The 24,364-nt window shown below is 46.0% G+C and overlaps 2 protein-coding genes across 2 annotated transcripts; one reads left to right on the top strand and one right to left on the bottom strand.

The window, feature by feature from the left end:
• The first annotated feature begins 7,204 nt into the window (after positions 1–7,204).
• Prpf4 (pre-mRNA processing factor 4) lies at positions 7,205–14,000 on the top strand. Its single transcript, XM_059254424.1, has 7 exons — positions 7,205–7,286; positions 8,451–8,574; positions 9,918–10,007; positions 12,309–12,431; positions 12,547–12,654; positions 12,947–13,065; positions 13,525–14,000. The coding sequence occupies exons 1-7, from the start codon at positions 7,205–7,207 to the stop codon at positions 13,716–13,718; spliced, it is 840 nt and encodes a 279-aa protein (XP_059110407.1). The 3' UTR covers positions 13,719–14,000.
• A 4,513-nt stretch (positions 14,001–18,513) lies between these two features.
• On the bottom strand, positions 18,514–20,002 carry Rnf183 (ring finger protein 183). Its single transcript, XM_059255822.1, has one exon. The coding sequence runs from the start codon at positions 19,202–19,204 to the stop codon at positions 18,566–18,568; it is 639 nt and encodes a 212-aa protein (XP_059111805.1). The 5' UTR covers positions 19,205–20,002; the 3' UTR covers positions 18,514–18,565.
• Positions 20,003–24,364: the final 4,362 nt, after the last annotated feature.

Here is a 24,364-nt window from a genome sequence, read left to right on the forward strand (position 1 = left end):
GATTATCGTGCAGAAAGGGCTGTATGTGGCTTTTCACTGACCTTTCACACACTTTTTTCCCTGCACACACAAACTACTCCTAACTGTCTTTGAGCCTACCCTCATTCCCATATACCTCCTTTCATCCAAATGTGTGTGTGTTTGCTGGGGGTTGTAGAACTCATCACTATAGTATCCAAAGAGCCTTATGGTCACAGAAATCTTGTCTTTCCCAGCCATTATTTCCTCTTACTAGTTAATGTCTGTGAATGCTCTTATAGTGGTACTATTTTAGCAAATAGCTTTGGCAATTGTTGTGAGATTTCTGTTGGACCTTCCGAATAAAGGCCTGGTTGGCTCATTTGCTAGAGGTGTTCTGTTCTCGCTAAGCTGTATAACGAGACAACCAAATGGATGAAAAAGGTGGCCTGGCTGTCCTGCTCTCAATTCAAAGCATCTTTTGGGTTTATGTGTTGGGTGTCATTTAATAAACTGAAACTGGTAAACTATAAAAAGATAGATAGGTTAATTCTTTCATAAGCATACAACTTTACAACTTATTAAATACCAAAGCAAATTTGCATATTAATACAATGGACATACTTATTTATTAATAGAGAATTAAATCTTTTTTTTTGAGAATTAAATCTTGGCTGAATATTTAATATTGTAAGACATAGGGCATTTTAAATGTTTTTAATAGTACTTTTTTGATTTTTTTTTTTTTTAATTTAAATCAGCAGCTCAGATAGTGAATTTGTTGTTGTTGTTGTTGTTGTTGTTGGCCCTCCTTTCCTTTTTTTCTGTCAAAGTCCACATGGCTCATGCTATCCTGAAACCATGTAGCCAAGTATGACATGATCTCCTGGTCATCTTGCTTCCTCCCATGTGCTAAGATTACTGAGCTCTTCCCCATCTTTTCTATTTTGGCCAAACAACAATTTTAAATAATCAAATAATTTAACACAGTATAATCGAAAGATAAAACTGTTCAATACTTGATGCTGAGGAAATTAATCATTTTTCCCCCATAAGTGAACCGTTTTGTCTCTGTAAGAGCAAATACCTTTGTGAAGGCACTGCAGTTCACACCAGGTAATGGCCTTTGAGGTAGTGTTCCTTCGTGGTGCATGGCCCGGCAGACAGTAAGTGCGTTGCAGACATGCTCAGAACCCAGGCTGCAGCAGAGATTCATGATGTAGCCTGCAGGCACTGCCAGAAATAACGGTGAGTTGTTCTGAACTTGATTTTGGATTCATTATTGATTACTGCCCCTTCAGAAACCCTTCAGTGTTGCTGAGTTCTCTGTGAGCCCCACACTTAGAGACCACATGGCACCTCCGTCTGGTGTAAGAAGCTCTGCTCTAGGACACTCGGACTCTGATTGGAGGTTATTTCTAATTGTCTCTCCCCCATGTCGCCTGTTCTTTGCGTAGGGGAAGTATTTGAAATTGAGGAGCACATCAGTGAGCGGCAGGCGGAAGTCTTGGCAGAGTTTGAAAGAAGAAAGAGGGCCCGACAAATCAATGTTTCCACGGATGACTCGGAGGTCAAGGCTTGCCTCAGAGCCTTGGGAGAACCTATCACACTCTTTGGAGAGGGCCCTGCTGAACGAAGAGAAAGGTGTCCTTTATAGATAGTTACACTTTTGTTTCAATTACAGAGTTTTATGGACTGTGAAGAAGGTGCCAGCTTTCCTATCAAACCCTTTCCTGTTCTACTGTGAAGTTGTTTGTTTGAAGTGCTGGGGCGGGGGTGTCTTGTTTTCTAAGATGTATTTTTAATTAGTAAATCTGTGTGGGAATGTGCACGTGCGTTCTGGTACCCTGGGAGTCCAGAAGAGGGTGTCATCCTCTAGAGCTAGAGTTACAGGCAGTTGTGAACTGTATGGTTCTGAGAACGGACCTTGGGTCCTCCTGAAGATCAGGAAGCACTCTGTAACTGCTGAACCATATCTTCTGGCCCTGGTACACAGCATTTCACTTTCTGTTTCTCTCTTACCTTTTAGAGTCATTTTGTTTGTTTGAGCATAAGTGCCACTTACTCACAGAAGCCTTTCTCCTGTGAAGTAAGCCCCCCCCCCATTTCCTGTGAAAGCCCTTGTAAAGGGTACTTTCTAAAATCCTATCTATTTGTGTGTGTCTGTGAAGATGTGGAGTGGAGGTCATAGAACAACTTGTGAGAGTTGGTTCCCTCTCACCATGTGTCCCGTCTGTCTCGAGTCAGCAGGCTTGGCAGGAGGCACCTTTACCTGCTGACCACCTCACCAGCCTGCCTCAGGCTGTATTTACTGTTGGTCTCTTTCACCCACCACATCTGTTGTACTTTATCACTGGGTCCCTTAGGTGAATGCCTGAGTCCCAACTGCCACTGCCTTAGCTCAGGTCCACCTCTGTGGCTTGGGCTTGCTGTGACACTAAAGCCTGGTTTTCCACCTTTATTCCTCCTCTCCCGCCTGTTGCCACATCACTGTCATTGCAGACCCTCCTGTGTATAGCATGAATAGCTCTGGTGACCGGGTGACCGGGCCCCCACGTGAATTTCCGCAGGCCGTCTGTATTCCACATTCCAGCTCTACTGCCCATTTGCAGATCTAAGCTCAGCCTGTTTTCCAGACTGTTGGCCTTTACATTTCCTTACCCACTGCCTCAACTGTCATCTTTCTGTTTGGAATCTGGCCTGAATGAGCACTTGACAACACCTTTTCTGGAAAGCCTTTCCTGGAATCTGCCCCACACTCCTCTCAAGCCTGGATTCCATACTTCTTCCATATTCCCTTCACATGCTGCCCACTGCTGTCCAATACTGGTGTAATGTACTGTGTTCTGTAGTCCCTTCAGAATTAGTCTTTAGTTTTAGTGGTGGTGGTGTTTTGAGACAGGGGTCTCACTATATAGCCTTGGCTGGCCTGGAGCTCACCACCACACCTGTGTTTTTTTTTTTTTTTTTTTTTTTTTTTGGTTTTTTTTTTTTTTTTTTTTTTTTTTTTTGGTTTTTCGAGACAGGGTTTCTCTGTGTAGCTTTGCGCCTTTTCCTGGAACTCACTTGGTAGCCCAGGCTGGCCTCGAACTCACGGAGATCCGCCTGGCTCTGCCTCGCGAGTGCTGGGATTAAAGGCATGCGCCACCACCGCCTAGCCTAATTTTTATTTTATTGAAATAGGATCTCAGTGTGTGGCCCTGACTGGCCTGAAACTCATTTTGTAGACCAGGCTAGCCTAGAACTCAGGGCAATTTACCTACCTCTACCTCCCAAGTACTGGGGTTAAAGGTGTGTGCCATCAAGCATAGTTCCTTTGGAACTATTCTTCCCTACTCCCACCCTCACCCCCAGACAGGGTTTCTCTGTGTGGCCCTGGCTGTCCTGGGACTCTGTAGACCAGACTGGCCTTGAACTCAGAGATTCGCCTGCCTCTGCCTCCCAAGTGCTGGAATTAGAGGCATTCACCACCATGCCCAGCTTGGAACTATTCTTAGTCATTAAATATACTTAGCCCCTGAATCAGTGCCCTCCACATCATGGCATTAAGTGGAGTCCAGCCATCCTTAAAGACTAGGTGGCAGCCATGTATAGGCCAGTTGACTAAATGGGAGAGAACAATTGCTGATAGCTGCGTTTAGGGAGCCTTCAAATACAGAAGGAGGAGTGGGGAGGTCTGGGGAAGAAAGAAGAGTGCACAGCCTTCCCCTTTGCTGTGGTCTTGCTTGTTTTCCTGCTTTCTCTCATCCATAGTCGCCTGAGGCCCCAAAGTCCTGACTGGGAAGATGCCGGAAGTAGACACTTTATAAATTTTGAGTTGCACACCCTTCTGAGGGATGTAGTGCAGTGTCACACCATCCAGCTCTGTCTGTCGGCTGTGTCCTTACTGTCTGCTGCCTTCCAGTAGTGTGCAGGAGAGTAAGATAATTTTGAGAGGGAGAAAGAAAACACTGTTCGCTTAATTATAAAAATATGGGGTTTCGTTACTAACATTTTACCTTGCCTAATTTATGAATTAAACTTTATCATAAGAATATATGAGCTGGGAAACAAACACAGTATGGGTAAGGTTCATTGCTCCCTGCGGTTGTTGGCATCTGGGGATCTTGACACGTCTCTCTCACGAGTGGTGGTGGGGTCCTGCTGGACCTTTGACAGTCTTATTTTATCCATATTGGTTTCTGACCTTTTTTTGTTACAGGTTAAGAAATATCCTCTCAGTGGTTGGAACTGATGCCTTAAAAAAGACTAAAAAAGATGATGAGAAATCTAAGAAGTCAAAAGAAGAGGTAAAATGTAAAGAAATTTGAGGATAGGTCTTTCTAGTGCTATGCTTTGCTAGGATGAGGAGAGGTGTCTACAGGTTCTGCCATTTGGGAATGGTTGATGATATGAATTGGTAATTTTTGTTTTGTTTTGTTTTTTGGTTTTTTGGTTTTTCGAGACAGGGTTTCTCTATGTAGCTTTGTGCCTTTCCTGGAACTCACTTGGTAGCCCAGGCTGGCCTCGAACTCACAGAGATCCACCTGGCTTTGCCTCCCAAGTGCTGGGATTAAAGGTGTGCCACCACTGCCCAGCTGAATTGGTAATTCTTTTATGACTGAATGGTGTTGTAAGTTCTTCATTCAGGAAGGCACCATGGCACTCTTGATGTGACTCAGTAAGAAACCAGAAACCAGTAAGACATCAAAGAAGAAAAGTAGAGGGCTGGAGAGATTGCCCGGCCCTTAAGAGTGTACACTGCTCTACAAGAGTCAGCAACACACAACTGCGAAGCCGTCTGATGTGGTCTTCTGACCTCTATGGCACCTGCGTTCACATGCATATCCCCCCCATGTAGACACATAACACATAGTTAAATCTTTTTAAAGAAAACAAAAGGCAATTAATAGAAAGAACATGTGCCTGCTTCTTTCCATTACTGAATCAATTCACTTTCTTTGTGAGCAGTTAAAATTGAGAACAGCTGTGGGGAGAGCCAGTGTGCTTCAGACCTAACATTTCTGTTAATTCCTTTTCAGTATCAGCAAACCTGGTACCATGAAGGGCCAAATAGCCTAAAAGTGGCCAGACTGTGGATTGCTAATTATTCACTCCCCAGGTAAGCAGAGGTCCAGAAGAAAGAAGTCTGTCATTTCAGGGACTGAGGGTAGACTATGATGGTGGCGTTTACTATATGGGATTTAGAAGTAGAGAGTGTACAGAGCCTTGTTGGTAGCTCCTTTAGTGATGATGTTTATGGGTCACAGGGCAATGAAACGCCTGGAGGAGGCCCGTCTCCATAAGGAGATTCCTGAGACAACCAGAACCTCCCAGATGCAAGAGCTGCACAAATCTCTCCGGGTAAGATGCTCTTCACTGTTGTCCAGTCTCTTCCATTATTAGAGATTCTGTTTTGGCCCCAGCCACAGGAAGGTAAAGGCACGTGCCACCTGATGGATCAGTGATGTAGGAGACACTGTCATCTGTGGTGACAAGAACATTCTGTGCTTTGCGCTCACAGAGACCGGTGCTTCTGCTCTTGACTGCTCCCTTCTCATAGGTCAAGCTGTGCTGTGCTTTTCTCTGTGGTTTTGTTTGTGTTTAACTGACGTAAAAGCTAATGAAATACCCTGGCAGAGTACTCGGGAGGCAGAGACAAGTGTATCTCTGTGAGATTGAGTCCAGCCTGGTTTACAAAGCAAGTTCCAGGACAGCCAAGGCTGCGCAGAGAAACCATGGCAAGGGGGGTAAAGGGGGTGGGGGAGCGTTCCAGATGAGCCTTTATGCTATTCTTTCCATTCCTTCAACATTAGTGTCATCTGACGACAGCAGAGTGTGAAAAGTCTTGAGGTGGATTAAATTGGGAGGATGTTACTGCTGCCGCCTCCTCGCTCCCAGCCCCGCAACCCCCATTTTTTCCCAGAAGTAAAAAAGCCAAAGAACTCTTAGATTAGCCTTTGAAATGATCACCTTATTTGTTGTTGTTTTTGTTTTTTAGTCTTTGAATAATTTCTGCAGTCAGATTGGAGATGATCGGCCAATCTCCTATTGTCACTTTAGTCCCAATTCTAAAATGCTAGCCACAGCTTGTTGGTAAGTTCCATTTTACAGTAACATTTTTCTGAATTGTGCATGGGTTCAGGGAGAAAAATTGCCTTTGTCTCAGATGTCTGTTCCTCTGCCCTCTTCCTCTGCTTCTCTGAGGCAGGTGTCATGGCTCTACCTGCTCATATGCACTGGCAGAGCTTCTGTTGGGCAGTTCTTACTACTCGTGAAGGTCCCCAGAGATCCATGGCATGTAATGTCTCATGTTCTTCCACTGGTATTTTGGAGTAGTTCATATGGGAATTTATAAACAGAGTATATATTTTCACACCTTAGTCCAGCTTGGCTTTCTTAGTTCTGTGGGTTCACTGAGGTAGGCTATCCTTAGAAGCCTTGGTGCCTTTATCTGTACCGTTGGTACAGTAGCTAGTCTTTGCCACACATTTGGTAAGAACTTGGTAAATGTTAATTATTAGTCTTATCTTTGTTTTGCACATATTACCATATATACAGGAAACTCAAGATGTATGATTGCTTTGGTTTTGGGGTGCTGGGGTATGTGTATGTGTGTGGTGTGTATGTGTTCATGTGGACCTATGGACATGTACAGTTCAATATGTGTATGCATGTGGAGGAGGCCAGAGGCCAGTGTTGGATGTCTTCTTCCTTCCCTAGTTGCTCTCCACATTATTTTGAAACAGTCTCTCACTATACCTGGAATTATCACTTCACCTAGGCTGACTGGTCCATGAGCCATTACATACTGAACTTTTACATGAGTGCTGGGAACCTGGACTCAGATCCTCATGTTGGCATACAAGCACTTTGTTGAGTATGTGAGCCAATTCCTGGACCCTGTTCGTGGCTGTCTTAGAAAGAGGAAACTTTACATTGACGCAGAGAAATGCTTCGGTGGGCAGAAAGTGAAGCTGTGGTTCAGGAGAAAGCTAAAGGCTAACGTACTTGGTAGATGGCAAAATCCTGCTCGGATTTCAGGTCCTGCCATTATTGACCCAGTTTAATTTTTCTCCCTTCCCTAGCAAGTTGACCTGTACATTAAGAATAGCAGCTTGCATCCCATGGTAATCTAGAGGAGGCCACTGGTTGCCTAATAGCCGCTGTAGCTCTCTTTTCAACAAGCCTTTGCTTTTCTGTTGGCCACTGTCCTTCAGTGATGTTATGAAGGTGCCTTTCCCTTCCCAGACCAGCCCTGGCTGAGATGCTTTCCTTTGTGTTTGATAGGAGTGGGCTTTGCAAGCTCTGGTCTGTCCCTGACTGCAGCCTCCTTCACACTCTGCGAGGTGAGTGACAGTCTCGGGAGCTCTCATTCTTGTCTCAACAAATCTGTTAAACAGTAAAAGTCCAGTTAACACTCAGATATAGCACACAGCATTGCTTCTCTGTGTGTGTGTGTGTGTGTGTGTGTGTGCGCCCATGTGTGTGTACTCTGTGTACACATATAAGTGCCGGCAGAGACCAGATGAAGGTGTCTGATTCCCTGGAGCCAGAGTTACAGGTAGTTGTGAACCACCTGATGTGAGTTCTGGGAACCAAACTCAGGTCCTCTGCAAGAGCAGGAGATCCTTTAACTGATGACTATCTTTCCAGCCCATGCGTTGTATTTTCATTTGAGTGGATATGTGTGGTTTTCTCTCCCACAACACCGGAATATTAGGACTTCACAACACGCAGTCTGTTCTCCTGTCCAGCCACACAGGCTTTTACAGCATCTAAATTAACAGACACAAAGGTTTTGTGTTTTACTGTTTGATTTGGTTTAGTCTTTTGAGAATAGAGTCTTACTCTGTTTTTCAGGCCTTCCTTCAATTCAGTATCTTCCTGCCTCAGCCTCCCAAATGCTAGATTTATAAAGTCCACTATGCCATTTTTCATCTTTTTTCCCACCTAAATTTAAAAAAAAAAAAATGCAATTTGAGTATTTGTTTAAAACATTGCTTTTGGGGGCTGGAGAGATGGCTCAGCGGCTAAAAACATGCATTGCCTTTACAGAGAACCTGAGTTCAGTTCCCAGAACGTACAACAGGTGGCTCGCACCTGTCTGTAATTCTGGCTCCAATGGATCCTGTGACCTCCATAGGCACCTGCGTTCATGTGCACATACTCACACACATATGCATGATTTTAAAATACATCTTAAAAAACAAAATAAATAAATAGCTGGGCATGGTGGCACACACCTTTAATCTCAGCGCTCAGGAGGCAGAAGTAGGTAGATCTTTGTAAATTCAAGGCCAGCCTGGTCTTCATAGCAAGTTCCAGGCAGCCAGGACTGCACAGAGATACGCTGTCTCAAAAATACATAAATGTTCTTTTTTGAGTAGTCAGCTAGTCACTTTGACATTCCCCAGTTTGTACTTTTTCATGTTTTTTTGTGGTAGTCTCTGTTTGCTCATAGGTTATGAAGAGTAAGAACCCTCTAACTCTGCTCTCCTTTATCTCTTTAGGCCATAACACAAATGTAGGAGCAATTGTATTCCATCCTAAATCCACTGTCTCATTGGACCAAAAGGATGTCAACTTGGCCTCTTGTGCAGCCGATGGTTCTGTGAAGCTTTGGAGTCTGGACAGGTGATTATTACCATTCTGCAGTCCATAGTGCCATCCCTAAAGCAGATGTGCAGGTGACTAGCCCTTTAGGTTTAAAATGGGACATTTAACCCCAGACATGCTCCAAGAGTCCAGGGAGCTCACTGAAAATAGAAGATGTCTTTCTTAGACCATTTTCGTTCACAGAAGGTGTGCTGGAATTTCTTTCCTTGATGGCTTTGGGCTTCAGTTTTTGCCTTTAGCATAGGAGTCACTGATTCCCAGCTCCCATTATTCTAAAACAATCCAGTTTAACCTACATGGTACATTAGCAGTAGCGAAATGCAGTTTTGTAGATGGGCTAAAGGTGATCATCTTGGCAGCCTCTTGGATCTGTGCACACAGCCCCAGAGGAGAGGGAAGTGAGGTTCTGTCTGGCAGTACAGGCCACTGGTGTCATCCTCTGCCTAGGATGCATTTTCCAACTACAGCACAGTTTTCTTTCTTCATATGGCCATGTGGGTGTTTTTACTAGTCCACTCAAATTTTGGAAGCATACTGTAATCTGAAAGACATTTGAATGTTCATTTTTCTTTTCTAGAGAAAGCATAGCAAGGTTTTTATTCCAGAATTTTCCGAAGCACTAATTAGCATCTACAGTCTTTGCTAGATAGCATGGCAAGTTTTAATTGGCTTTTGTAATATTTAGCGGTGCTTGTCCCCATAGGGCGCTGGTTGGGTCTGTGTGTGCTCGTTGACTGCACTCCCTTCTAATTGCCCTCTTTAGACTCATGTTTATTTCCTCTCTCTGGTGTCTCAGCCTTTCTGTTGTTGCTAGGTAGCAGAAATTAGTGGCCATCCAGAGGACTGAGTCACTCTAGCTTAGGAGTTCTTTTTTTATTTGAGTCTTTCTTTGAACAGGCTAACAGATTATCCGGAACCCATTGGACCAAAACTGATTTCAGTTTCCACACCTCTACCAAAGTATATTTTCTTTTTTGAATCCATGCACTACTTTGATGCGGTGGAACTGTTTTGCTCATCAGTCTGAAGAACTTTTCTCTCATCCTCGATGGAGAATTTATCAGCACGCTGAACTGAGATAGTGATCACTTTGCTCTGTGATCACAGAAATAATCCTCCATCTTTCAAAACCTTAGCAAGTAGCTTAAATGATTGTTATCCCTAAGATTGTAACCCATTGCAGGTGCACTTACAAGTTAGCCCAGAGCCTTGTGCAGGGCGCTGTCAGCCCCTGTGCTGCTCGCTCCGTGTAGATAGCTGTGTACAAACCACAGCGAGGGTGTGTCTGCACAGCAGCAGGTAAACTGAGTGGCTGTCATGGCTGTGAGTGTCTAACCCTGTGTGTACTTGGTTCCTTTCAGTGATGAACCAGTGGCAGACATTGAAGGGCATACAGTGCGTGTGGCTCGGGTAATGTGGCATCCATCAGGGCGTTTCCTGGGCACGACCTGGTAAGCCATCTGTTAGTGTCCAGTTTGTACAAGCCTGTTGGTTTTGATAATCCTTCTCAGTTGTCTGCCAGGTGAATATATAGAGCAAGGATCTTCACTTAGGACTTTCTCAAACTTCAGTAATAGAATCAGAAAAAAGAGTCCAAAAGAGTCAGAGCAGAGTATGTTTGTTTTAACTCTCCCTGAGTGTGCCGCACACTGTGTTGAATTGGCTCCCGGCTGGCTGTGATGGCACACACCTACAGTCCTAGCACTCAGCAGGCTAAAGCAAGAGGACCACAAGCGTGAGGCCAGCCTGGGCTACATAGCAAGACTGAAAGTAATAAAATAAAATAAAATAGAGCTGGGTGGTGGTGGCAGTGCATGCCTTATATCCCAGCACTCAGGCAGAGACAGGCAGATCTCTGAGTTCAAAGCCAGCCTGATCTACAGATCAGGTTCAGGACAGCCAGGGCTACACAGAAACCCTGTCTTGAAAAAAATAAATAAAATAGAAATGCTAATAAATAAAATGTCTCTGTGCCAACACATTGACTTCTTTTGCTAGTTCTGTAGTTCTGCTAGTTCTGTAGTTCTCTAGTTTAGTGAGGCTTAGTTCTACTAAAAATCTTTTTCTTTGAGGTTTAAGTAACATACAATAGAACGGGATTGTTTTATTGTACAAGTCAACCATGACGAGTGCATACCGCTTATAACCCACACCCTTACCAATGTAATGTTTCTGTCACCCAACAGAGTTCTCTCCCCCCCTTCGTAGCCTCCCCTTCCAAAGCAGCCTCTGACTTGACTTGCTCATTCTGCCAGTTTATACCCATCTGTGCTGTTAAGCTGAGCAGCAGTCTGTTGTGTCTGTGCCAGCTTATGCATTCTCTCTTGATGGGCACCTGGGCATGTTTCTGGGTTGTGGCTAGTCAAGATAAAGCTACTATAAATACTTTTTTTTCTTTTAATGTATGTCTGTGTGCCTTGTGTGCCTCATGCCCACAGAGGCCAGAAAGGGGCATTGGATCCCCTAGAATTAGAGTTACACATGGCTGTGAGCTGTCAAGTGGGTGCTGGGAGTCAGACCTGGGTCCTCTGGAAGAGCAGCCCGTGCTCTTCACCACTGAGCCGTCCCTCCATCCCTAGCTATAAATATTCTTATTGAAGCTTTTTGTTTTGTTTCGTTTTGTTTTGTTTTGTTTTTCCTTTCTCTTGGGTAAATACCTAGGAGTACAATTGCTAGTTCATAGAGTAGATGTATATTTAGCTTTCTTCAAACATTCAGGCAAACTGGGTTCAGTGCCACAGCTTGGGCCAGCCTGGGCTTCATGGTGAGACCCATTCCCCAGAGTAAAGACGTGTGACCAGCAGAGTTCTGGCTGCTTTGTCAGTGTTGGCTGTTGTCGGTCTTCCTATCTCACCCATTGCAGCTGGCACCTAGCAAACCTTATATTATTAGTGTTACTGCCCTCACAGCTCTTGCTGGTGAGTATTTTGCCGTGTGCATGTCTTCTTTGGTGCAGGGTCCAGTTGCTGTGCCCTTCTTGAGTTGACTCGAGTTTATTTTTTTCTTTTCTTTTTGGTTTTTTTGAGACAAAGTTTCTCTGTGTAGCTTTGGAGCCTTTCCTGGAACTCACTCTGTAGACCAGGCTGGCCTCATAAACTCACAGAGATCTGCCTGCCTCTGCCTCCCAAGTGCTGGGATTAAAGGCATACACTACCATCGCCCAGCTGAGTTTATTTTTTCTATATTTGAACCACCATAGCCTGTGTGCTGCCATCATTGAAGATTTCTATTAAAATTGCTTTAGCACCCTTAGTGAAGCCTGCTCATATATATCTGGGCCTAGTCTGTATCTGCTCTATGTGTCCATCTGAATTTTTTTTTAAATGCCGACATCCAATGGAGGCTCTAGTAAATACACAGATGCTTGCTTGGTGAGGGGAGGGGGAAAAACAATAGTCTTCGCTGGACTGTTCTTCAAGAATTGTGTTTTTGTTTCTGCTGGTGGCTGAACCCAGGGCCCTGCACATATCAGGCAAGCCCCACGCCCTCCTACGAGCCCCAACCCCAAACCAGGGAATTCTTTAATAATAGCTGCTAAAGTAAAGTCTAGAACGTTCTTGATCTCCCAGTTGTCATCTAAGACATAGAGGCTTGACTGGTAAGGCACTGTTTGTGCCAGAAAAGAACATGGTTGAGTGACTGGTTCAGGAGCATGCACTACGCTGCCATTATTTATAGTACCTTGTGGATAGTAGGCACTAAATCAGTCTGCTGGTTGATTGTTGGTGTCATTTATTTTATGTATTTTTAAGTTATGACCGTTCATGGCGCTTATGGGATTTAGAGGCTCAAGAGGAGATCCTGCATCAGGAAGGCCACAGCATGGGTGTGTATGACATTGCCTTCCATCAAGATGGCTCTTTGGCTGGCACTGGGTAAGATTTCCTCCACAAAGCAAGGGGTAGGCAGGCCAGTAGTCTCACCTCTTAGGCATCCCTGCTTCCCTGTGGAACGGGATTCAGAGTACTCACATATATGTTGTTTCTTCAGGGGACTGGATGCATTTGGTCGAGTTTGGGACCTGCGCACAGGACGTTGCATTATGTTCCTAGAAGGCCACCTGAAGGAGATCTATGGGATCAATTTCTCCCCCAATGGGTAAAGCACGTTCAGTGAAGGGAGGGTTCTGGTCGATAGATAGACTCTTTTTTTTTTTTTTTTTTTTTTTTTCTTTTTTTTTTTAAGATTTATTTAGTATGTATACAGTGTTCTGCCTACATGCCAGAAGAGGGCGCCAGATCTCGTTACAGATGGCTGTGAGCCACCATGTGGTTGCTGGGAATTGAACTCAGGACCTCTGGAAGAACAGCCAGTGCTCTTAACCGCTGAGCCATCTCTCCAGCCCGATAGATAGACTCTTTGTTCCTAACTGTGGTACTCTGATCCACAGCTACCACATTGCGACAGGCAGTGGCGACAACACCTGCAAGGTGTGGGACCTTCGACAGCGGCGTTGTGTCTACACCATCCCTGCCCACCAGAACTTAGTGACCGGTGTCAAGTTTGAGCGTAAGCTTTGCTCTGGTTTTCAGCCTTGCTTCATAGAGTGCATGCCAGGGTTAGACCTAGACATGGAACCTCTGTTAAAGAAGCAAATGGTAATCTCCTTCCCTCTGCCATACCCATAGACAAGGCTATGGCAAAGCATGCTTCTTGAGGCAGACTTCTGTGAAGGCTGTTTCAGGATGTCTTCCATGGACAGTCAGGCAGGCACTTGATGCTGTTACTGAACAGATTGTCCACCAGGGAAAGAGCACATAGCCTTCCTACCATTCCTTGGGTGTCCTCAATCTGCTCATGACTGTCCCTTATCTTGGAGGCCCCCTAGAAATGTAGAATCTATGTGTTAGGTTTATCTGAATGCAGAAATAACTTTCCTTTCAAACTAACACGTTTGGGCAGATCTTTGTGTTGTTAGACTCTTTTTGAATACTTAAATTGTTCCTGCCTGCTTCATTTCTCCTGCAGCTATCCATGGAGACTTCTTGCTCACGGGTGCCTATGATAACACAGCCAAGATCTGGACCCACCCAGGCTGGTCGCCGTTGAAGACTTTGGCTGGACATGAGGGCAAAGTAATGGGCCTAGACATTTCTTCTGATGGGCAACTCATAGCCACTTGCTCCTACGACAGGACCTTCAAGCTCTGGATGGCAGAGTAAGCAAGACCATGGAAGGCCTCGGGCCTTGTGCTCTCACCCAGGAGCCATTTTCCTCAGAGGAAAAGAATTGTGTGTGGTCTATCATGTTTTCTGCCAGATACCACGGGTAGGATTGGATTTTCACGTCGGCCCCACTTGCGAGTAGCCCAGTCTCTAGGTGACCGTGGTTAGAGTGCGCTCCTCGTCTCAGGTTCGGCCATAAACTGTAGACATTGCTGAGACTCACCACTTTTGAATGCCCTCCCACCTCTGTCGGTACTCAGGATTGTGGCTGTTCGTTCTTTCTTTCTTTTGGTTTTTTTTTTTTTTCGAGACAGAGTTTCTCTGTGTAGTTTTGGAGCCTGTCCTGGATCTCGCTCTGTAGACCAAGCTGGCCTCGAACTCACAGAGATCCACCTGGCTCTGCCTCCCGAGTGCTGGGATTAAAGGCGTGCACCACCACCACCCAGCTATTCTTTCATTTTTAAGTTTTTTAATTTGGCATTTTGAGACAGGGTCTGTCTCTTTAGCCCTGACTGTCCTGGAACTTGGTGTACATGTCAGGAGGCTTCACATTGTAAGTGATCCTCCAGCCTCTGCCTTTCAAGTGATGGCATTACAGAAATGTGCTGCTGCCCCTGACAGCTGCATTGTCTCTGTAGCGTGGTATGTGCTCCGTTCTACACGTGATCCAGCAAGAAGATAGTGGACTGTATTTGAAATTCCCCGTTAAGAGGGCATGCTGCTGTGCGTTAGTTGAGCAGGGCCTGAGGGCAAGCTTCTCTCCTGCTCCTGAGAATGAGATGTCAAGCAGCAGGTGGCAACTGCATGATGGTTCTGCAGCAAAGATTTGCCCTCTTCCTGTGGAGTTCACAGAGGATGTTAACTACATCACGGAACTCAGAACTGAACACATCTGCCTTGTTGGGGGAAAACCTCTTCCATTTTGCTTTGAAGGTTGGCATTCTTCATGATAAGACAAGGCCACTGTATCCAGATTCAAATGAGTTTTTAGAAAACAAACATGTCTGGTACAACCTCCTTCTGTTGATTATTTAAAGGGTGTACTTTCTGTATTAAAGGGTACTTCATTGACAAAGTAAATGGGGGACAAATCCCTAATCTAGTTTGGGCATTCCCAAACATAAACGCTTTTTCTTATTATACACTTGCTAAGAGTAAAATCCTACCATAAAAACGTCTTTCAAAGGATTCTTCTCTAGTTCATCGTTTTATGAGTCTTAACCATTAATCCAAAGAGGTTCCCTTTTTTAGTTTTGAGATCTAATGTAATTCCAGGTGTGAATTGTTCAGTTTCTATCACTGTTCACAGGTGTTTATAGTGTGTTTTTCAGGGGGCAGGGTATAGGTTTTTTTGAGACAGGGTCTTGCTTTGTCGCTCATATTGGTCTCAGACTCTTAATGCTCCTGCCTCTGCATCTCAAGGTCTGTAAATTACAGGTGAAGGGGTGGCATTAACAGCCTTTGTAATAGAGTTGTTGGCCTAGGAGAGCATATTACAGTGAACTGTGTCTGGGTTCCATAATTCTTCATCCGTCTTGTGATTATCTCCACCTTCCCATTATGGGCATATATCCTCAACTCCAGAATTGCACAGTAAATCCACGTAAGAGTAATTTCAAAGAAGGTTGTGTATAGAGTAAAATTACCATGGACTTATGGTGGCATCCCCTCCAGTATTCAAAACTACACTCTACCAGCTTCCCGTTCTGTTCTTCTCTTCTGCAGATTATGGATATGTGGTATAGAGCAAAACATGTTGTTCTTGGTTTTTTGTTTTGTATTTTAAGATAGGGTCTTACTATGTAGCTCTGGCTGGCCTGGAACTTGATGTATTAGATCAGACTGGCCTCAAACTTAGTAATCCACCTGCATCTGCCTCCCAAGTGTTGGGATTAAAGAGGTTGCCCACCACGCCCAGCTAAACATAAATTTTAACCTGATTCCAGTTATAACTAAACATTTCCTCTATAGCTGTAAGCTGCTCAGGTCTACCCTTCTTTTGGCCCTTACTACCCTTGACCTGTTCTGTTCCCGTAATAGTGTGCCATGAAAAGTACCTTTTTCTTGACTTTCTTGTAGTGTGTGTAAAATGATAAGACTGGTGTGCTACCCTGCAATCAGGGTCTAGCACTCCAAGTGTCGCTTTCTCTGGTTTAAACTTTACTAGGACTTAACAATTTTTGGTTGTTCCAAGAGAGCGTTTCAGTTGGAAATGTTCTGTGTAAACCTTTGTAAGGAAATGGTTAGTGGAGCCTGAATGGTAGAACCACTGTTTATCACTCAACCCTGCCTGAGTGGTGCATCAGGCACATGCTAGGACAGCTCATTCTCTTAAGATTGCTGAGGTGGAGCGGGGTGGAGGTGGCGCACGCCTTTAATCCAGCACTGGAGAAGCAGAGGCAGGCGAATCTCTTGAGTTTTAGGCCAGCCTGGTCTACAGAGTGAGTTCCAGGACAGAGGACAGCCAGTGCTACACAGAGAAACTGTCTTGAAACCCACCTCCCACCACCCACCACCTACCCCCTACCCCCCATGCCGCCGCCCCTGATTACTAAGATGAATTCCCTTTTTATGGGCAAAACAGACTCAAGTGACCTGCTAGATTACCTGGCTTGTAAGTGGTGGAACCATTTGAGACTGTGTGAAGTGATTTCACAGAGCCTTATGGAGAATGTTGGACACACGACAAGGCCAGGATGGCACATGTGGCCTGGTTGCTAGATAGCATTTTCACCTTCCTTGTAGATGCCATTGACAGATCGCTCTGACTTGGTGAAAAAATGGAGTTCTTTTTCCCATTCCTATCTTGACTTGGAGCCTGTTGCTGCTGCTCAACGGATTTGTATTTCCGGGGAGGTGTTACTGTCCCATAGAACCAGCCCAGCCGCAGGTCTATGTCCCCAACCTTAGCACACCCAAAGAAGATGTTCCCGTGTGTTTCTAGACGTGTGTTGCTGTGAGTGGGTGAGGCTGCCTGTTAGGATTTGGTTCAGAAATGTCCCCAGCACTGCTGTGTGCCATTAAACCCTCGGGACAGGACCTGGCTGGTGCAGATGGGTCACCAGCGAGGGGTCATTGAAAGTTATCAGCCCAGCTTCTGTTCCCAGCTGCTCTCTGCCTCCTGGTATGCTGTGATGTAGCAAGCATCTGCAGCAGGCTCCCTCCACGTGCTCTGTACCCTCTGAAACCGAGTCAAGTCGGAGTCAAGCTCCCCTCAGGTTGTTTCTGTCGGGTGTTGTCACGGTGACATGAAAGGGACTCACACTGCCCCGGGGTTAGAACTAACATGTGAAATAGAAGCCAGCACCCTAGACAGACTTCTGTCCAGTGTAACAAACTTACTAACTAGTTTTGGTATAACCACCATCCTAAGAATCTAGGTTGTATTCTTACAGAAAGGACTCCAACACTTGGTAGCTGGGTAGCCCTGGCCTGAGCCTCGGTTCCAGCATGAAGCTTTCCTGGTCCAGGGGCTCTGGAGGAGGGAAGATGCTCCTCCTTGGGTTCTTACCAGCTCCTCTCTGCCCATCCCGGTTAGCTCAGAATATGGTGAGGTAGTTGCCTAACTTACTTGCCACCAAGTTAAGAAGCAAAAGTGTGCAGAGAAATGAAGTCAGTGGGGACGGAGTCGGCGTCAGCGCAGTTACCTGGTGCGATCATTGGAGACCGAGGCGCTGGTCTCAGGAGGAACATCTAGGTACCTTTCCAGTTTCGTAATGGAGAACTTTCCTCCACGTCAGCACTTAAAACTGTCTGGATTATTAGACCAAAATAGAGTTTATAGCTTTGACTATTTTATAGTATCTTTGACCCCTAAGGAATTTATAAATAAATGATACTTCTGTGAAAATACTATTTAGAGCAAATAAAACTGACTCAAGTTCTGACCTCTGACAGCTTATTCTATAAATCCAAAAGGAAAATGTCTTTTCCTGATTGTGTGTTAGACACTTTGGGATTGCTTCAAAGTCTGGCGTCAGAAGGACATGTTCAAACCAGAGAAGCAGAACTTACGCGTGGCACGGTGGCAGTCTGTCCCGTGGCAGCTGGCCTGACTCTTTGAGATACTTGATTCTGGGGTCTGCCATATGAAGAGAAAACCTGGGTCACCCCTGTGCCCTGGGCTACTCAAGCCTGAGATGGGGCTGGAGCATTACCTCTGCTCAGGGGTCCTCCAGCCAGAGTTACGGTGCTGGCCTCAGCTCCGTCTGCCCTGCAGTTACTGACCAGGGGAACAGACCTTTACCCCAAAGCTTCCTTCACCTTTAGATTCATTTCTTCACCCTGCGTGCTGAAGACCTCATCCTGCACACCCTCCCTTCCACTGAGGGCCACCTCCCCCCCCCCCCCCCATCATTCTCTCTCTTCTTCCCTCTCAGTCTCTGCCCAGTAAATGGTTATGGAAGGAAGAAACCAATGGATTAAAGAATGCAGGCTGATTTTACTGGGAATGGTGGCAAGAATCAGAAAGGCTGAAAGGGGAGACAAGCACATTGGCCCACAAACAAACACTGCAGAACTGTCAGTAACACATGATCAGCTCAACACAGCGCCGGTGGTAGGTGCTGCAAGCTGTCTGAGCTAGTCGGTCTGGACAGTGCTGCCCAGCCCTTTGGCACAGCTTGCTGTCTGACCACGGAGCCACAGAACTGCTTCTCCACACTCCATGACCCCACAGTTCACTTCCAGGGCCCTGTTCTCCAAAGCAGACACATGACCTAACCAATCCCTGGCCTGTCAAATGAGCAATACTACATGGACTGACAACATCAAGGGTGGCTCAGTAGTCCCCATTCCAGCACCACAGAGAAAGGATCGGTTCCTTGTGCTGGCACAGAGAGTGCTCACCCCATGCCCCCAAAGAATTGCTTAGTCCAAAAGATGGAGAAGATGAGCAGCAGGCTAACACTGAGGATGACGGCCATCAGGTAGGCAAAGATCCGGAAGTGAGGGTTGCGGATACACTCTCTGAGAGAGTAGTGGCTGGGGATGGGCACAGGCCTGGCGTCAGGGGCTGTGTTCTGAGGGGGTCCCGTCTGGCTCCCAGGCTCCGGGCCAAGGTCCAGGGTATAGACCCGAGGCTGACGCAGTAAGTAACGGCTCTTGGGTTGGTCCTTGAGACAGAGCTGGTGACCCTCGAGGATGACGTGGTGGGGTTCTAGGCGGAGCAGGGTCAGCATGGCGGTGTCCGTGGGCAAGTCAGTGACCGGCTGCCCTGAAGCCAGTACGGTGGGCTGACGGCAGAGTGGGCAGAGCAGGCGGCGCCTGGCTGGGGCTACCAGGCTGAGGTGAGCCAGGCACTCCACGCAGAAGGAATGACAGCAGTCTAGCACTTTGGGGGTGTGGAATGTGTTGTTGAAGGGGTTCCAGCAGACGGGACACTCCGCTGTGAGTTCCTGGCCCTGTGGCTCGGCCATCCTCAGATCACATGCAGGGAACTCCACAGGGGATGTCCTGGTAGAGAGAGAGTAAAGCACCCCCATGGGGCTCTGTCCCTGGGCTTGGTCTGCAGCCCTCAGCTCTGAGAGGCTAAAAGCTGTCTACCCACATTTCACAGGTGGAAGAATGTGTGTCTAAAAGCATATTGTCCACGAACACCCCGTCCTGATCACTGACTTAAGTCTGAAGCTGTCCGTCACCAAGGGTGAAGGCCTGAGCCACCCTATGAGTCACCCTATCCGTAGCACCCATAGAATGAGCTGGTAGTGGAGGGGACCACACTGGGGCTTTGGAGATGGTTAAAAAGTCAGCCTTCGCTCCCTGCATTTACTCTAGGCTGCCTTGGCTCTATGCAGCAAGACAGCATTACACTTTCAGTGAGTTTCCGTTCCTGCAACCTCAAATCCCTAACTAGAGCAGAGATGGGCTCTGTGAATTCCCTGGTCTGTCCCTCCGCTGGGGACAAATGCCAGCCCCCTTTCTGCTCCTTCCTTTGGGCCATAGGCCAGCTCTTCACAGCTGACTGACTGGTCCTGGTCCTGGTGAACAACTCTTGAGAAGACTCCCTTACTCAGGCCACTAGATCAGCTCTGTGTTTCTTCCCAGTTCTCACCTCCCATGGCTCCTCCTTCCCGCTTTCTCCCAGCACCCACCTGGGCTTCTGTGGACTGTAGAGGGGGATCAGAGAGACCACTCTGAAGGGCATGAGTTTCCCGTCTTTCCCTCTCCTGAATCCTCCTAGCTTTGGGAAACTGCCTCCTTGTCACCAACCCCAGGGCCGTTTCCATGACAGCATGCTCACAGCACCTGGAGCTGCCAGGTGGCCCTGGCTGCAGCCTTGGCACACCTGCCTGGAGTCAAGGCCAGAGACCTGCCAGGGTGGTGCCTGGGAGACCCAGATGAGACACACACACACACACACACACACACACACACACACACACACACACACACACGGCGCGGCAACCAATTGAATCTAGAGCAGATACAGGTCGGAGGGTGGCTCTTTTCGTACCTGAAATCCCTGGACTGGAAAGGTAAGAGTGACAATTTCCTCTTTCAGGATCACCATGAGGGCAAGTCTTCTGGGTTTCCTCTCTCTTGGGCCCTCATTTCTTTCTAAAATGCTGGAACCTCCTCCTTGCACAAAGGAGTTGCCTGCCGTGCGCGTCACTTGCTACACAAACCTCTAAGATCTATCAAATCCCCAAAGCCTTCTCCTTCCCTCTCCTTCTTTTCACTACTCATCTTGGTAGCTACAACCAAGGCAGGCAAGCCTTCAGGACAGGGACAGTTCCAACCCCAGAGCTGGCCGTCTGCCCACCTTGGAGAGGAGCATTTGAGCCCTGCTTCCCCATTTCAAGCAGAAACATTTGGCTTTTATCTCTTGCTTATATTGGCCATTTAAATGATTTGAAGAGTTGAGTTGCTATGGAGGAGGTATTTAAGGAAACTATTCCATTGAAACCATTCACTTTACACATGGAAACAGGAAGTGATTCTGGCTAGTTCCTATGACACTGGGACACATGTGTGGATTCCCAGTCCATGTGCTGCAGTCACAAAGACAGACGCTGCATCCATTTCGTCCACCTGTGGGGGGTGTGGAAAGAGCTAAATAGGAAGGACTCCTGTTTCCTCTGAGATTCCTTGTGTCAGTTAAGATTCTCTGGGTAGGATCCCAGGAATCGTGCAAAGGAAGACTTGGGGGAAGTGTGACTTCCTTGGAGAGTTGATAAAATGTTCTATATCCTGAGCAATTTGATACCTGAAGCAAACCCTGCATCCACTTTTACTTCCTGGTTTTGTCTGGACCTCAGTCACAGCTCAAACATGGACTAAGGAGATGAAGACATTCCGGAGAGATGGATGGCACAGCCATAACCAAAGCTGGCAGAGCCACTAGGACGTGTGCTGATGCCAAGCAGTGAGCCATCCATTCCTTCCCGATCACGGAATGCCTACCACATGCCAGGTGCTCTACTAGGTACTGACAGATTAAGGTGAACAAAATCGGCCTCATCTTTGATCTCATGATGTTCATAGGCTGCTTAGGTAAAACTGATGTCTCATGAGTAATGAGAAACAAATTACATTTTGTATTTGCAGCCCTGGATGTCCTAGAACTCATTATTTAGATCAGACTGGCCTGAAACTCACAGAGATCCACATTGCCTCTACTTCCTGATTGCTGGGATTAAAGGCATGTGCTACCATACCTAGTGAAATATGTGATTTTAACAAATGCTACAAAGAATAAAAAAGAAAATGGGCTTGGAATAGAAGCTTTCTCCAAAGAGGTGATGTGACTGCTAAGTCAAGGTTGAAAATAATCCAGCCAGGCAGAGTGGAGGAAGAGCATTCTAGGCCCAGGAAACAGAACATCTCAAAACCCAGCGGTGAATTCTGCCAATGTGAGGAAGTAAAAGGCCAAGATGGCTGAAGGGCTGGGTAAGCGAGAGAGTTCAAAGCGCTCAGCGTGAAGGCAGGAAACAGGGTCTGTAAGTTCCAAACCTCATTTGAGTTTTGTTGATGAAGTATACCTAATCCTTGACTTGTTTTCATTTTTATTTGTTTGGAGGTTTTTGTTTGTTTGAGATGGGGTCCTATGCTAGAGCTGAGACTGCCCTGAACTTGCTATTTGTCCAGACTGGCCTTGAACTCACGGTTCTCTTGCCTCCTGAATCCCAAGTGCTGAGATTACAGATGTGAGCCACCATGGGATTCCTAAATCCATTTTATTTTTCATATAAAATGTTTTGGTATTGAGTGTATATCTGTACACCAAATGTATGCCTGGTGCCCATGGAGGCCAGCAGAGGGTGTCGGATTCCCCAGGGACTGGGGTTACAAACATTTATGAACTATCGTGCGGGTGCTGGGAATTGAATCTGGATCCTCTGGAAAAGCAGCAAGTGCTCCTAACTGCTGAGCCATTTCCATTTTAAAAATGGCATTCCAGCCGGGCGGTGGTGGCGCACGCCTTTAATCCCAGCACTCGGGAGGCAGAGGCAGGCGGATCTCTGTGAGTTCGAGGCCAGCCTGGGCTACCAAGTGAGTCCCAGGAAAGGCACAAAGCTACACAGAGAAACCCTGTCTTGAAAAAAAAAAATGGCATTCCAGCTTAGTACAGAGAAGAGACTGGAAGGGCCAAGAGTGGAGATGAAAGATCAGTTATGGCTACAGCGGTTAGTTCATGTGTGTGACGGTGATGTCTGCTGTAGGTCAGGTGAGGGTACAGCTGGAAGAGTACAGCACACAATAACTATCTGAAAACTGTTCAGCATCCTTAGCCATTGAGATTGCACCTCACCTGGTCTGAACGGCTATCGAGAAAACGAAGAACAAGAAGTGGCGGCCAGGTCTCCATCTAGGTGGTCAGTGGGGAACTTGCCGCCAAGCCCCATGACCTGAGTTCTAGCCCCTGGACCACACAGTAGAAGGGAAGAACCAACTTCCGTAAGCTGTCCTCCGACCTCCACACGTGCACATGCTCCTCCAAAAGAAGTGAATGTAAAAGAGTAAATAAAAAGGGAAATAAGTGTCGATAAGGACTTGGAGGGAGAGGGAACTTTGTACACTGCTGGTTGGGTGCAAACTGGGGAAGGCACTATGGAAATTGGTATGGGGCTCCTTGAACAACTGGAGCTACTCCGTGACCCAGCCATGTTCCTCCTGTGTGTGAACCTGAGTCTAGGTCAGCAGAACAGATACGTATCCACAGAGACATCTGTCCATTGCTGCACTATGAACAATAACCAAGACATGGAACCAGCCTAGATGCCCATCAGTAGATAGTGGATTTTTAGAATAAGTGTTAGGTATACACAATGGAGTTTTATTCCGCCATAAAGGATGAAATTACACCATTAGCAGGAAAGTGGATGGAACTGGAAGTTACCATGTTAAGCAAAATAAGCCAGAATCAGAATGAAAAATGTGTATTTTCTCTCATATGCAGAATCTAGATTTAAATGTATCTGTTCCTATATATATGGATGGATGCAGGATATAGGGGTAACTAGAGAGGGTAACTGGAGGGGAAGAAGGAAATATCACATGCTTCTTCTCAACTGTGGGATGGACACATATACATATGTGGGTGTATACATGGGACATAAAAACAAAGGAGTACTATTTGAGGAGGAGAAGGGGACCAGTGAGAGAGATGAGGAGGAGTAGAGAGGACAGTGAGGTGATGGATCTCAGCAAGGTACAATGATGTACATGTATGAACATGACATGATGAAGACTATTATTTTGTATACTAACTGTAAACTTTTAATTAAAAAAAATAAGAAAATGGTGGGAGTTGCATGAAAGATACCTTCAGAGACAGAATCAAAATCATTTCCAGGAAGCCAGGAGGCATCTTGGGAGCAAGGTTATAAATTCTGGAACCAAGTTGTTGGGGCTCATGCCCACTACTTGTTAGGATTATAATTCCAAGTGAGTTGCTTAACTTCTCTTGACTCAATTTCCCTTTGTGAAAAAGAAAGCTAAAAGTCTTGAAGCATTTAGTTTGTTTTCTTAAAGTACTGAGGATTGAACCAAGGGCATTGCTCATGCTAGGCAAGCATCACAAACTGTATCCCATTTGTAAATGAAGCTTTTAGATAGAGCCCAGGTAAAGAGGATGGACACAGACTGCAGAGACAACTACTGCTCTTGTAGAGGACTAAATTCAGTTCCCAGAACCCACATTGAGTGGCTCACAACTGCCTGTAACTCCAGCTCCAGAGGATCCAGTGTCACTGGCCTCCTCTGCACTACGTACATGTGCAGGTAGCCAGTTCTGTTTGAAAGGTGATTTGCATTGTTACTGAAGATGGATTTAAGAGGGAGACATTCTGCAGCCTTTAAAATGATGTGTTGAAACAATTCTTATTATGGAGTTTGTCTATGATATAATGTTATGAAGTATTAAAGAATCAGTGATAAGACAATTACAACAGAATCTACTTTGAAAAATGTGTGCACTATGGAAAAATATCTACCGAAAGATTAACTACCAAGTATTTTTTGTTGTTTGTTTGTTTGTTTATGGCAGGGTCTCACTTTTTAGCTCTGGCTAGCCTAGAACTCTCTGTGTAGACCAGGCTGGCCTCAAACTCACAGTGATCCTCTAGTCTCTGCTTCCCAAGTTCTAGGCTTAATGGCATGCACGGCCACTCGTAGAAACAACTCAATATCAATAGTGGTTA

This window comes from Peromyscus eremicus, chromosome 2, assembly GCF_949786415.1.
Source record: "Peromyscus eremicus chromosome 2, PerEre_H2_v1, whole genome shotgun sequence".
In the NCBI taxonomy this organism is placed as follows: domain Eukaryota; kingdom Metazoa; phylum Chordata; class Mammalia; order Rodentia; family Cricetidae; genus Peromyscus; species Peromyscus eremicus.

Excerpts from the sequence above, each read along its gene's own strand:
- Prpf4 (XM_059254424.1), top strand. The coding sequence starts at position 7,205 with ATGCTTTCCTTTGTGTTTGATAGGAGTGGGCTTTGCAAGCTCTGGTCT. Across the intron at positions 7,287-8,450 it reads CCTCCTTCACACTCTGCGAG|GCCATAACACAAATGTAGGA; the intron begins GTGAGTGACAGT and ends TTATCTCTTTAG. Across the intron at positions 12,432-12,546 it reads GGCTCTTTGGCTGGCACTGG|GGGACTGGATGCATTTGGTC; the intron begins GTAAGATTTCCT and ends TTGTTTCTTCAG.
- Rnf183 (XM_059255822.1), bottom strand. The coding sequence starts at position 19,204 with ATGGGGGTGCTTTACTCTCTCTCTACCAGGACATCCCCTGTGGAGTTC.